Consider the following 14,577-nt stretch of genomic DNA (forward strand, 5'->3'; position numbering starts at 1 on the left):
AGTCTCACCATAAGTCTTCTTGTTTCTCAAGCTATGGCGATTATGGAAATATCAAATCTGACCATCAATCACTTGTTTGAAATTCTGTTCAAATGTTTGCTAGCTAATGAGCAAAGATCAACACCATGAACATAAACACCAACAGAGCATTGCTTAACATGCCAGTTATATACTGCTTCTTGAAGCTTGTTTTGTGGGACATTTTCATATGCTTTCTTGAACCATTTGTGGAATCCTTATGGATAGCATCTACACTTAATTTAACATCATAGGCTGTAAGTTTGTCCTTGTTACTTGAGATCGAACACTTTTTTAACAAATTATTCATCTTATACCCGTGCCAATGAGATACCAGACTCGACCTTCATTAATGTCATACAGAATGCTCTAAATCCAGAGAACATTAAAGGTTGAATGATGAGTGTATGAGTAAACAGTAAACTGGTTCAAGTGGCCTACTGCTTGGGGAACAGCGAAAATGGATGGGTCTTGGACATAGCTACTTTGGCTCATACCATACAAATGTGGCATCCTAGATATGGCTGCTTTGGCCCATACCTCACAGACATTGGAGTTGGTGGATTTGGCTACATAATTCAGAAAGCAACCACTACTATTGCTACAGACAAAATGAGAAATTAGACTTTTGCTCATTTTGCTCAGTTAGGGCATTTGGCCCTATTGGATGAAAATTGTTACCAAGAGGTTTCAGTGTGTTTAAATACTAGTGACTCCAGTGTCTTCATGAGAGATGTAAGGTGCCACCAATGGAAATAAGTCACTCTGTCTGATTTTTTGGGGTTATCCTAGGTTCTCTACACATATGCTGCTGTGTATGATAATTCTATGTAACTGTATTTGTGTATACCTGAATAAACTTACTTACTTACTTACTTACCTTCACTGCTGTTAATTTGTTCACTAGTTAGTAAGAGGTATCCTAAAACAAAGGGACATGTATTGAGTGACAGTTATCAATAAGTTGAGAATTATTTGGTTTTTAGACTTTGTTGACCCCAAAAATAATTTAAGTGCTTGATCATTTTGTTTTAGGATCTTCACTATTGATAAAATGTAAAACTTTAATTCTAGTATACTTATTATACAAGCATAGTTTGATAATTAAAGAAAAGTTAACACATACGCATTCATTATGAACTTAAATTAATACGTATACTGTAGTCTGCACTACTGTCTTCCAGGTTTGGTCAAGCATAACATTTTTTTGTTTTTTTATTTATTTAATTTTGGAACTTTCCACAGCGTGAATGTATCTCAGTCCATGTGGGCCAAGCTGGTGTCCAGATAGGAAATTCCTGCTGGGAGCTTTACTGTTTGGAGCATGGTATCCATCCTGATGGCCAGATGCCTTCTGACAAAAGTGTTGGAAATAATAATGATTCCTTCAACACATTTTTCACTGAAACTGGTGGTGGAAAACATGTCCCAAGGGCAGTTTTTGTAGATCTTGAACCAAGCGTCATAGGTGAGTTTTTTTTTTTTTTTTTATAATTTATAAAATACAGTACAGGTCTCCCTCAACATTCGCGAGGGTTAGGGGATCAAGAGCCTCATGAATGTTGAAAAATCGCGAATGTTTGGTTCCCCAATATATTGTAGGGAAATCTACAATACTGCTTCCTTAACTTGTTGAACCATGAACAATCATAAAATACATGAAAATGTTGTAAAATATTGTACTAAATACACGTTATGGTTTAATAACATGTATGTTATTAAATACCACTGCCTCCACCAGTGCCTCAACCACTGCAGCGCACTGCTCGTATTTTGGTACAATTTCTTTCTTCAATTCTATCGTGTTTCTCAATTTCTTTACCAAAGGGCTGGCACTAGAAAGTTTCTTTGGGCCCATGGTTAATTATGTGGCAGTCGCACTCGATCTACAAGCACCAAACACAATGAATTATTGTGAAACGTTTGGAAGAGCGTGGAGACTAATGCTCGCTCCAGCATAAACAAAGCCACACTGACTGACGATGCCTCAGCCCCTTCCTCCACCACTGCTTCAACCCTCGTATTTTTGTACAATTTCCTTCTTCAATTCTATCATATTATTATTATTATTAATACGATAGAATTGGAGAAGGAAATAGTACAAAAATACCAGGGTTGAAGCAGTGGTGGAAGAAGTGGTTGAGGCATCGTCAGTCAGTGTGGCTTTATTTATGCTGGAGTGAGTAATAGTCTCCACACTCTTCCAAACATTTTACAATAATTCATTGTGTTTGGTGCTTGTAGATTGAGTGTGACTGGAGTGGTAGAGGCAGTGGTAGAGGTAGCGGTTGAGGCAGTGGTTTTTAATAACATGTTAATAATAATAATAATAATATGATGTTATTAATAACAACATGTATTATATGTTATTAATAATAATATCTTATTAAAAACTGCTGCCTCAACCGCTGCCTCTACCACTCCAGTCGCACTCAATCTACAAGCACCAAACACAATGAATTATTGTGAAGTGTTTGGAAAACTAATGCTCACTCCAGCATAAATGAAGCCACACTGACTGACGATGCGTCAACCACTTCTTCCACCACTGCTTCAACCCTCATATTTTTGTGCAATTTCCTTCAGTTCTATCGTATTATTATTATTTTTTTTTTTTTAACAAGGTGGCCGTCTCCCACTGCGGCAGGGTGACCCAAAAAGAAAGAAAATCCCCAAAAAGAAAATACTTTCATCATCATTCAACACTTTCACCTCACTCACACATAATCAGTTTTTGCAGAGGTGCTCAGAACACAACAGTTTAGAAGCATATACGTATAGAGACAGCATATCCCTCCAAACTGCTAATATCCCGAAACCCCTCCTTTAGAGTGCAGGCATTGTACTTCCCATTTCCAGGACTCAAGTCCAGCTATATAAAAATAACCGGTTTCCCTGAATCCCTTCACTAAATATTACCCTGCTCACACTCCAACAGATCATCAGGTCCCAAATACCATTCGTCTCCATTTACTCCTATCGAACACGCTCATGCTTGCCTGCTGGAAGTCTAAGCCCCTCGCCCACAAAACTTCCCTTACCCCATCCTTCCAACCTTTTCGAGGACGACCCCGACCCCGCCTTCCTTCCCCTACAGATTTGAATGCTCTCCATGTCATTCTACTTTGATCCATTCTCTCTAAATGACCAAACCACCTCAACAACCCCTCTTCAGCCCTTTGACTAATACTTTTATTAACTCCACACCTTCTAATAATTTCCACACTCTGAATTTTCTGCATAATATTTACACCACACATTGCCCTTAGACAGGACATCTCCACTGCCTCCAACCACCTCGTCGCTGCTGCATTCACAACCCAAGCTTCACACCCATATAAGAGTGTTGGTACCACTATACTTTCATACATTCCCTTCTTTGCCTCCATAAATAACTTTTTTTGTCTCCACATATACCTCAATGCACCACTCACCTTTTTTCCCTCATCAATTCTATGATTAACCTCATCCTTCATAAATCCATCCATGACACATCAACTCCCAAGTATCTGAAAACATTCATTTCTTCCATACTCCTCCTCCCCAATTTGATATCCAGTTTTTCTTTATCTAAATCATTTGATACCCTCATCACCTTACTCTTGTCTATGTTCACTTTCAACTTCCTACCTTTACACACACTCCGGAACTCATCCACTAACATTTGCAATTTTTCTTTAGAATCTCCCATAAGCACAGTATCATCAGCAAAAAGCAACTGTGTCAATTCCCATTTTGTTTTTGATACCCCATAATTTAATCCCACCCCTCTCCCGAACACCCTAGCATTTACTTCTTTTACAACCCCATCTATAAATATATTAAACAACCATGGTTACATTACACATCCCTGTCTAAGACCTACTTTTACCCGGAAGTAGTCTCCCTCTCTTCTACACACCCTAAACTGAGCCTCACTTTCCTCATAAAAACTCTTTATAGCATTTAGTAACTTACCACCTATTCCATATACTTGCAACATCTGCCACATTGCTCCCTACTTTTACCCGGAAGTAGTCTCCCTCTCTTCTACACACCCTAACCTGAGCCTCACTGTCCTCATAAAAACTCTTTACAGCATTTAGTAACTTACCACCTATTCCATATACTTGCAACATCTGCCACATTGCTCCGCTATCCACTCTATCATATGCCTTTTCTAAATCCATAAATGCATTAGAAACTTCCCTACCTTTATCCAAATACAGTGGACCCCCGCTTAACGATCACCTCCAAATGCGACCAATTATGTAAGTGTACTTATGTAAGTGCGTTTGTACGTGTATGTTTGGGGGTCTGAAATGGACTAATCTACTTCACAATATTCCTTATGGGAAAAAATTCGGTCAGTACTGGCACCTAAACATACTACTGGAATGAAAAAAGTTCGTTAACCGGGGGTCCACTGTACTGTTCACATATATGCTTCAATGTAAACACTTGAACTACACATCCCCTACCCACTCTGAAACCTCCTTGCTCATCCGCAATCCTACATTCTGTCTTACCTTTAATTCTTTCAGTAATAACCCTGCCATACACTTTTCCTGGTAAACTCAGTAAACTTATTCCTCTAATTTTTACAATCTCTCTTGTCCCCCTTCCCTTTATATAAAGGGACTATACATGCTCTCCGCCAATCCCTAGATACTTTCCCCTCTTTCATGCATTTACAGTGGACCCCCGAGTTTAGGCAGCATCAACTTTCGTGAAATTCGACTCGGCAAGTTTTTTGGGCAAAATTTGGCCTCGAGTTTCGTGATTAGACTCGTGATTCGGCAACCGTCCAGTACCTGTCCGCCCGTCACCACGCACACAAAGCCAGTCTCCCATGCCATTCACGCTCAGTGTGCCATTGTTTACCAACACATGACCATCACCCCACGGGTTCATACATAATAATCCATTGTTTTTTGTGATTGCAACTGCTAAATAAGCCACCATGGGCCCAAGGAAAGCTAGTGCAAGCCCTTTGGTAAAGAAAGTGAAGAACACGATCCAGGGGGATTTTGAAGGGTTTGAGGCAGACCCTGACCCTGCCAACCCTCTGCCTGTTATGGAATGTGTTGTGGCATTGGGCAAGTCCATGGGGTTGGAGGTGAGTGATGGGGATGTGGAAGAGTTGGTGGAGGACCACAGGGAAGAGCTAACCACTGACGAACTGCAAGAGCTTCAACTGGAATAGCATCAGACCACAGCTGAGGAACTTGCTTGAGAGGAGGAGGAAAAGAGAGTGAAGGAGGTGCCTTCTTCGGTGATTAAGGACATGTGTTCAAAGTGGAATGAGTTACAAAGTTTTGTTGAAAAGTATCACCCTGATCAAGCTGAAACAAGCCATATCTGCAACATGTTCAGTGACAAATCCTTGTCCCACTTTAGGCAAATCATAAAGAAATGCCAGAAACAGACCTCTCTGGACAGATATTTTGTGCGACAGGGGTCCAAGTTGTTCCCAGTGGCATTAAAAGAAGAAGGGAAGTAACCCCAGAAAAGGACTTGCTACCTGGAGTCCTAATGGAAGGAGATTCTCCTTCCAAACAATAGTGTACACCTTCCTCCTATCCCTTCCTTCCGTCTTCCATCCACCCAGAAGTCTTCAGTGAAGGTAAGTGTAATGTTATTATTATTTTTTATATGCATGTACTTGATTTCTGATTGTTTTCAGTATGTAAATCTTTATTTAGTTTGAAAAAAAAAATTATTTTAATATTTTTAGGTGTGTGGAACGGATTAATTTTATTTCCTTTATTTCTCATGGGGAAAATGGTTTCGAGTTTCGTGAATTTCGACTTTCGGCAGGCTCTCTGGAACAGATTAATCACGAAACTCGGGGGTCCACTGTATTATTATTATTATTATTATTATTTTTAGCAGTAGCAGATATGTTTGATTCTTTGCCATGTTCAAGAGTAAACATATGATGTCACCGTCCAATACCTGTCCGAATAGCCATTCCAATATTCGGTCATGAATGGGTTGACATTGTTTATACTGTAGTTTAATAGCAAATAATGAACAAACAAAACACTCACCACACTGAGTGGTGGGAGGGCTGGCTGCCAGTTGTGGGGGTTGGAGGGAGGGTAGTAGAGACTCGTGGGTGGCGGGAAACTTAAATATGATTTGGCGGTTGGGAATTCATGAATGTGTGAAGCCCACGAAAGTTGAAAACGCGAATGTTAAGGGAGACCTGTAATACATAGAAATGAAATTAACACACATTTCCTTTAACCTTTTCAGTGACAACTCCTAGATCATTCTTAGTTTGATTCATTTAGTTCTTTATTATTCATGTGGTCTCATTACTTTCATTTCTTTTACATAGCTCTTTTCTCCCATTTCATTTACATAGCTCTTTCTACCTCAGTAGAATTACTGAATTCATTAGTCTTCTTGCAATGCTTTAGTAATTTTTTATTGCTAAATTTTCATGATTTTATTCCTTTTGCTAGAGTGTTTGTATATAAATTAGAAAGAACAAAAAGGCACAATACTGTGACTAGAGCAACATACAAATAGCCCACATATAGATTGAAACTTAAGATGCTGTTTTGGCCTGAATTGGACCATTAACTAGTAGGTTGGTAGACAGCAACCACCCAGGGAAGTACTACCGTCCTGCCAGATGACTGTGAAACAGAAACCTGTAACTGTTTTGCATGATGGTAGGATTGCTGGTTTCTTTTTCTGTCTCATAAAAACACTAGATAACAGGGATATCTTGCTACTTCTACTTACACTTTGGTCACACACATAAAGGATCACTTAGACAACGAAATATGGATCCCAGGTTACAACCTATACAGATGTGACAGAGTGAACAGGCAAAAGGATGGGGGGGGTCGGCCTGTACATTGCAGAGTCACTTGTTTGCACAGAACTGCTTAATGCCTCAAATGATGTAGTGGAAGTTTTAGCAGTAAAGGTCGAGAACCAAAACCTAGTCATTGTGGTAGTCTACAAGCCTCCGGATGCAACATCCCAGCAATTCCAGGAACAGCTGTTAAAAATTGACCACTGTCTGGAAAATCTTCCAGCTCCTGCACCCAACATCTTGCTCCTGGGGGATTTCAACTTAAGGCACCTAAAATGGAGGAATATAGCAAATAATATTGTTGCAGTAATAACACCAGGAGGCAGCTCTGATGAAAACTCACACTCACACGAGCTTTTAAATCTCTGCACAAAATTCAATTTAAACCAGCAAATAATAGAGCCTACTAGAATGGAGAATACACTAGACCTCATCTTCACTAACAATGATGATCTGATAAGAAATGTCACCATATCAAAAACAATATACTCAGATCACAACATAATTGAGGTTCAGACATGTATGCGCAGAGCCCCAGACCGACAAAATGAGATTAGTCACGAGGGAGCATTCACCAAATTCAACTTCAATAACAAAAACATAAAGTGGGACCAAGTAAACCAAGTCCTAACCGATATAAGCTGGGAAGATATACTAACCAACACAGACCCCAACTTATGCCTAGAACAGATTAACTCAGTGGCACTCGATGTATGCACAAGACTTATTCCTCTAAGAAAAAGGAGGAGTAGATGTAAAATAGAAAGAGACAGGCGCTCTCTTTACAGGCGACGGAAAAGAATAACAGAGCGGCTAAAAGAGGTCAATCTATCTGAAATGCGTAGGGACACACTGGTCAGAGAAATAGCAAACATCGAACTTAAGCTTAAGGAATCTTATAGGAGTCAGGAATCGCGGGAAGAACTAAAAGCCATAAATTAAATCGAAAGAAACCCAAAGTATTTCTTCTCCTATGCCAAATCAAAGTCGAGAACAACGTCCAGTATTGGGCCCCTACTTAAACAAGATGGGTCCTACACAGATGACAGCAAGGAAATGAGTGAGCTACTCAAGTCCCAATATGACTCAGTTTTTAGCAAGCCACTAACCAGACTGAGAGTCGAAGATCAAAATGAATTTTTTATGAGAGAGCCACAGAATTTGGTTAACACAAGCTTATCTGATGTTATCCTGACGCCAAATGACTTCGGACAGGCGATAAATGACATGCCCATGCACTCTGCCCCAGGGCCAGACTCATGGAACTCCGTGTTCATCAAGACCTGCAAGAAGCCCCTATCACGAGCCTTTACCATCCTATGGACAGGGAGCATCGACACGGGGGTCGTCCCACAGTTACTAAAAACAACAGACATAGCCCCACTCCACAAAGGGGGCAGTAAAGCAACAGCAAAGAACTACAGACTGATAGCACTAACATCCCATATCATAAAAATCTTTGAAAGAGTCCTAAGAAGCAAGATCACCACCCATCTAGAAACCCATCAGTTACACAACCCAGGGCAACATGGGTTTAGAACAGGTCGCTGCTGTCTGTCTCAACTATTGGATCACTACGACAAGGTCCTAGATGCACTAGAAGACAAAAAGAATGCAGATGTATTATATACAGACTTTGCAAAAGCCTTCGACAAGTGTGACCATGGTGTAATTGCGCACAAAATGCGTGCTAAAGGAATAACAGGAAAAGTCGGTCGATGGATCTATAATTTCCTCACTAACAGAACACAGAGAGTAGTAGTCAACAGAGTAAAGTCCAAGGCAGGCACGGTGAAAAGCTCTGTTCCACAAGACACAGTACTCGCTCCCATCTTGTTCCTCATCCTCATATCTGACATAGACAAGGATGTCAGCCACAGCACCGTGTCTTCCTTTGCAGATGACACCCGAATCTGCATGACAGTGTCTTCCATTGCAGACACTGCAAGGCTCCAGGCGGACATCAACCAAATCTTTCAGTGGGCTGCAGAAAACAATATGAAGTTCAACGATGAGAAATTTCAATTACTCAGATATGGTAAACACGAGGAAATTAAATCTTCATCAGAGTACAAAACAAATTCTGGCCACAAAATAGAGTGAAACACCAACGTCAAAGACCTGGGAGTGATCATGTCGGAGGATCTCACCTTCAAGGACCATAACATTGTATCGATCGCATCTGCTAGAAAAATGACAGGATGGATAATGAGAACCTTCAAAACGAGGGATGCCAAGCCCATGGTGACACTCTTCAGGTCACTTGTTCTATCTAGGCTGGAATATTGCTGCACACTAACAGCACCTTTCAACGCAGGTGAAATTGCTGACCTAGAAAATGTACAGAGAACCTTCACGGTGCGCATAACGGAGATAAAACACCTCAATTACTGGGAGCGCTTGAGGTTCCTGAACCTGTATTCCCTGGAACGCAGGCGGGAGAGATACATGATTATATACACCTGGAAAATCCTAGAGGGACTAGTACCGAACTTGCACACGAAAATCACTCACTACGAAAGCAAAAGACTTGGCAGACAATGCAACATCCCCCCAATGAAAAGCAGGGGTGTCACTAGCATGTTAAGAGACTATACAATAAGTGTCAGGGGCCCGAGACTGTTCAACTGCCTCCCAGCATACATAAGGGGGATTACCAACAGACCCCTGGCAGTCTTCAAGCTGGCACTGGACAAGCACCTAAAGTCGGTTCCTGATCAGCCGGGCTCTGGCTCGTACGTTGGTTTGCGTGCAGCCAGCAGTAACAGCCTGGTTGATCAGGCTTTGATCCACCAGGAGGCCTGGTCACAGACCGGGCCGCGGGGGCGTTGACCCCCGGAACTCTCTCCAGGTAAACTCCAGGTAAACACTTCACAGACACGCACATGCATATATATATATGTACATACATCTAGGTTTTTCTCCTTTTTCTAAATAGCTCTTGTTCTTCTTTATTTCTTCTATTGTCTATGGGGAAGTGGAAAAGGATCTTTCCTCCGTAAGCCATGCGTGTCGTATGAGGCGACTAAAATGCCGGGAGCACTGGGCTAGTAACCCTTTCTCCTGTAGACATTTACTAAAAAAGACAAGAAGAAAAACTTTATAAAACTGGGATGCTTGAATGTGCGTGGATGTAGTGCGGATGACAAGAAACAGATGATTGCTGATGTTATGAATGAAAAGAAGTTGGATGTCCTGGCCCTAAGCGAAACAAAGCTGAATGGGGTAGGGGAGTTTCGGTGGGGGGAAATAAATGGGATTAAATCTGGAGTATCTGAGAGAGTTAGAGCAAAGGAAGGGGTAGCAGTAATGTTGAAGGATCAGTTATGGAAGGAGAAAAGAGAATATGAATGTGTAAATTCAAGAATTATGTGGATTCAAGTAAAGGTTGGATGCGAAAAGTGGGTCATAATAAGCGTGTATGCACCTGGAGAAGAGAGGAATGTAGAGGAGAGAGAGAGATTTTGGGAAATTATAAGTGAATGTATAGGAGCCTTTGAACCAAGTGAGAGAGTAATTGTGGTAGGGGACCTGAATGCTAAAGTAGGAGAAACTTTTAGAGAGGGTGTGGTAGGAAAGTTTGGGGTGCCAGGTGTAAATGATAATGGGAGCCCTTTGATTGAACTTTGTATAGAAAGGGGTTTAGTTATAGGTAATACATATTTTAAGAAAGAGGATAAATAAGTATACAAGATATGATGTAGGGCGAAATGACAGTAGTTTGTTGGATTATGTATTGGTAGATAAAAGACTGTTGAATAGACTTCAGGATGTACATGTTTATAGAGGGGCCACAGATATATCAGATCACTTTCTAGTTGTAGCTACACTGAGAGTAAAAGGTAGATGGGATACAAGGAGAATAGAAGCATCAGGGAAGAGAGAGGTGAAGGTTTATGAACTAAAAGAGGAGGCAGTTAGGGTAAGATATAAACAGCTATTGGAGGATAGATGGGCTAGTGAGAGCATAGGCAGTGGGGTCGAAGAGGGATGGGGTAGGTTTAAAAATGTAATGTTAGAGTGTTCAGCAGAAGTTTGTGGTTACAGGAAAGTGGGTGTGGGAGGAGAGAGGAGCAATTGGTGGAATGATGATGTAAAGAGAGTAGTAAGGAAGAAAAAGTTAGCGTATGAGAAGTTTTTACAAAGTAGAAGTGATGCAAGGAGGGAAGAGTATATGGAGAAAAAGAGAGAGGTTAAGAGAGTGGTGAAGCAATGTAAAAAGAGAGCAAATGAGAGAGTGGGTGAGATGTTATCAACAAATTTTGTTGAAAATAAGAAAAAGTTTTGGAGTGAGATTAATAAGTTAAGAAAGCCTAGAGAACAAATGGATTTGTCAGTTAAAAATAGGAGAGGAGAGTTATTAAATGGAGAGTTAGAGGTATTGGGAAGATGGAGGGAATATTTTGAGGAATTGTTAAATGTTGATGAAGATAGGGAAGCTGTGATTTCGTGTATAGGGCAAGGAGGAATAACATCTTGTAGGAGTGAGGAAGAGCCAGTTGTGAGTGTGGGGGAAGTTCGTGAGGCAGTAGGTAAAATGAAAAGGGGTAAGGCAGCCGGGATTGATGGGATAAAGATAGAAATGTTAAAAGCAGGTGGGGATATAGTTTTGGAGTGGTTGGTGCAATTATTTAATAAATGTATGGATGAGGGTAAGGTACCTAGGGATTGGCAGAGAGCATGCATAGTTCCTTTGTATAAAGGCAAAGGGGACAAAAGAGAGTGCAAAAATTATAGGGGGATAAGTCTGTTGAGTATACCTGGTAAAGTGTATGGTAGTTATTATTGAAAAAATTAAGAGTAAGACGGAGAATAGGATAACAGATGAACAAGGAGGCTTTAGGAAAGGTAGGGGGTGTGTGGACCAGGTGTTTACAGTGAAACATATAAGTGAACAGTATTTAGATAAGGCTAAAGAGGTCTTTGTGGCATTTATGGATTTGGAAAAGGCATATGACAGGGTGGATAGGGGCAATGTGGCAGATGTATGGTATAGGAGGTAGGTTACTGAAAGCAGTGAAGAGTTTTTACGTGGATAGTGAGGCTTAAGTTAGAGTATGTAGGAAAGAGGGAAATTATTTCCCAGTAAAAGTAGGCCTTAGACAAGGATGTGTGATGTCACCGTGGTTGTTTAATATATTTATAGATGGGGTTGTAAGAGAAGTAAATGCGAGGGTCTTGGCAAGAGGCGTGGAGTTAAAAGATAAAGAATCACACATAAAGTGGGAGTTGTCACAGTTGCTCTTTGCTGATGACACTGTGCTCTTGGGAGATTCTGAAGAGAAGTTGCAGAGATTTGTGGATGAATTTGGTAGGGTATGCAAAAGAAGAAAATTAAAAGTGAATACAGGAAAGAGTAAGGTTATGAGGATAACAAAAGATTAAGTGATGAAAGATTGGATATCAGATTGGAGGGAGAGAGTATGGAGGAGGTGAATGTATTCAGATATTTGGGAGTGGACGTGTCAGCGGATGGGTCTATGAAAGATGAGGTGAATCATAGAATTGATGAGGGGAAAAGGGTGAGTGGTGCACTTAGGAGTCTGTGGAGACAAAGAACTTTGTCCTTGGAGGCAAAGAGGGGAATGTATGAGAGTATAGTTTTACCAACGCTCTTATATGGGTGTGAAGCATGGGTGATGAATGTTGCAGCGAGGAGAAGGCTGGAGGCATTGGAGATGTCATGTCTGAGGGCAATGTGTGGTGTGAATATAATGCAGAGAATTCGTAGTTTGGAAGTTAGGAGGAGGTGCAGGATTACCAAAACTGTTGTCCAGAGGGCTGAGGAAGGGTTGTTGAGGTGGTTCGGACATGTAGAGAGAATGGAGCGAAACAGAATGACTTCAAGAGTGTATCAGTCTGTAGTGGAAGGAAGGCGGGGTAGGGGTCGGCCTAGGAAAGGTTGGAGGGAGGGGGTAAAGGAGGTTTTGTGTGCGAGGGGCTTGGACTTCCAGCAGGCATGCGTGAGCGTGTTTGATAGGAGTGAATGGAGACAAATGGTTTTTAATACTTGACGTGCTGTTGGAGTGTGAGCAAAGTAACATTTATGAAGGGGTTCAGGGAAACCGGCAGGCCGGACTTGAGTCCTGGAGATGGGAAGTTCAGTTCCTGCACTCTGAAGGAGGGGTGTTAATGTTGCAGTTTAAAAACTGTAGTGTAAAGCACCCTTCTGGCAAGACACTGATGGAGTGAATGATGGTGAAAGTTTTTCTTTTTCGGGCCACCCTGCCTTGGTGGGAATCGGCCAGTGTGATAATAATAAATACTAAAACTAGTCACACAGAGAAGCACAGTTGTAAGGGAGGCAGAATATATACTAGACAGGAGTGGAAGAATGGGACGAGGTATTACAGTGGTGATAAAGGTGGCAGTAAGAAGGTAGTGGGAGAAAGATGGGTGAGTGGAGTGTTAAAGAAATAGTAGTAGTAATAGTGGAAGTAGTCTGAAGGGAAAAGAAGAGGAGCACTGCTGGACAGCTAATGGTCAGCTGGGGTAGAACAAAATCCCTTAGGACAGAACTCGCCTATACAGAAGACGAAAGATGAAAAGGTAGGGAGAGGAGGAGATAAAGATCAGGTAGTCAAGTGTTCTTAAGTTTTGGAACATTTTGATAATGTAATAAGAAAGGAGGGCCTTCAGAGACAAAGCCAGGACTGAGATCCATATTAGGAGTGTTGTATATAAGGGATGCTTCAATAAGACAACATTTGTGGAGGCTAGAAGGCAGCTAGACAGTTTTAGCAGAGGACCAGTTACTAGTATGTTAGAAATCAGTCATCCTGTTAACTACTATTGTGCCAAGTCTCTCTACCCTTTTAAGAAGCCTTCACTGATACTGTCTTGTTAAAGCACCCCCTAATCTGAATCTTAAGTCATAGTTTTGTCTGTAGATGCCTTCCTTTCTCATTACTGTCAAATACTCCAAACTTCAGAACACTTGTAACTTGATCTAATCTTCATCTCATCTCTTTAGTATTTAAATTTTTGCTATATTTTCATTGCCTTTCCTGTTATCTGCCTAAGTGGGTTCTGTTCTGTGGTGTTCTGTACTGCAGGGATTTTGTCCTACCACAGTTGGCCATTAGCTCTCCAGCAGTGACCTGTTTTCTTATTCCTTAGACTACCTCCACTATTGCTACTACTATTTATTTGCTAATATAACATGCTGCCCCTTCATCACTGCTATACTATGACTACTGCTATTAACTACCACTACTGCAATATTACTACTCTCTCCTCTTGTTCTACAAATCCTGTTCCTTGTTTCCCTCTTGTATATATTCTGACTCCCTTCCCTTTACACTTTTGTAAGTAGTTAATGGTCCAAGTTGGACGATTTGCTCTCTAGGAGATTTGTCCTTTACCTAACTTCATTCTGAGTTAACAATCCCTTGGACAATCCCCCTCCTAGTCACTTACATTGAGGGTTTACTGGGTAAGAGAGAGAATTATAGTAGTATAGATTTTGAAACATAATTATTGCTCTTAAGTATACCAACATTTTTTTTTATATAATTTTTAAGTGAGCTCATTATGAGCTCAAATTTTTTTTCTCCCATTTGCAGTCATTAATTTTGATGTATAATTGTGGATATGGTTTATTGTCAGTAGTTAAATGGATTACTTTTTTCCATATTAGAGGTACATTTATCATCCAGGTGTAAATGAAATTAAAGGAAAACAATATAAGTGTAATTCTTTGCTATTTTGAAAATAGTTTTAAATTTTCTGACTGGTTGTGTTGT

The 14,577-nt window shown here is 40.7% G+C and overlaps 1 protein-coding gene across 1 annotated transcript in view; it reads left to right on the top strand.

Moving 5' to 3' along the window:
• LOC128689445 (tubulin alpha-2 chain) overlaps nt 1-14,577 on the top strand; it is a 63,170-nt gene that overhangs the window by 8,513 nt on the left and 40,080 nt on the right. Inside the window, exon 2 of the mRNA XM_053777753.2 lies at nt 1,264-1,486. Within this exon, the coding sequence (XP_053633728.1) occupies nt 1,264-1,486 (223 nt within the window). The remainder of the gene's footprint in view (nt 1-1,263; nt 1,487-14,577) is intronic.

This window comes from Cherax quadricarinatus, chromosome 18 (genome assembly GCF_038502225.1).
Source record: "Cherax quadricarinatus isolate ZL_2023a chromosome 18, ASM3850222v1, whole genome shotgun sequence".
Classification (NCBI taxonomy): Eukaryota; Metazoa; Arthropoda; class Malacostraca; order Decapoda; family Parastacidae; genus Cherax; species Cherax quadricarinatus.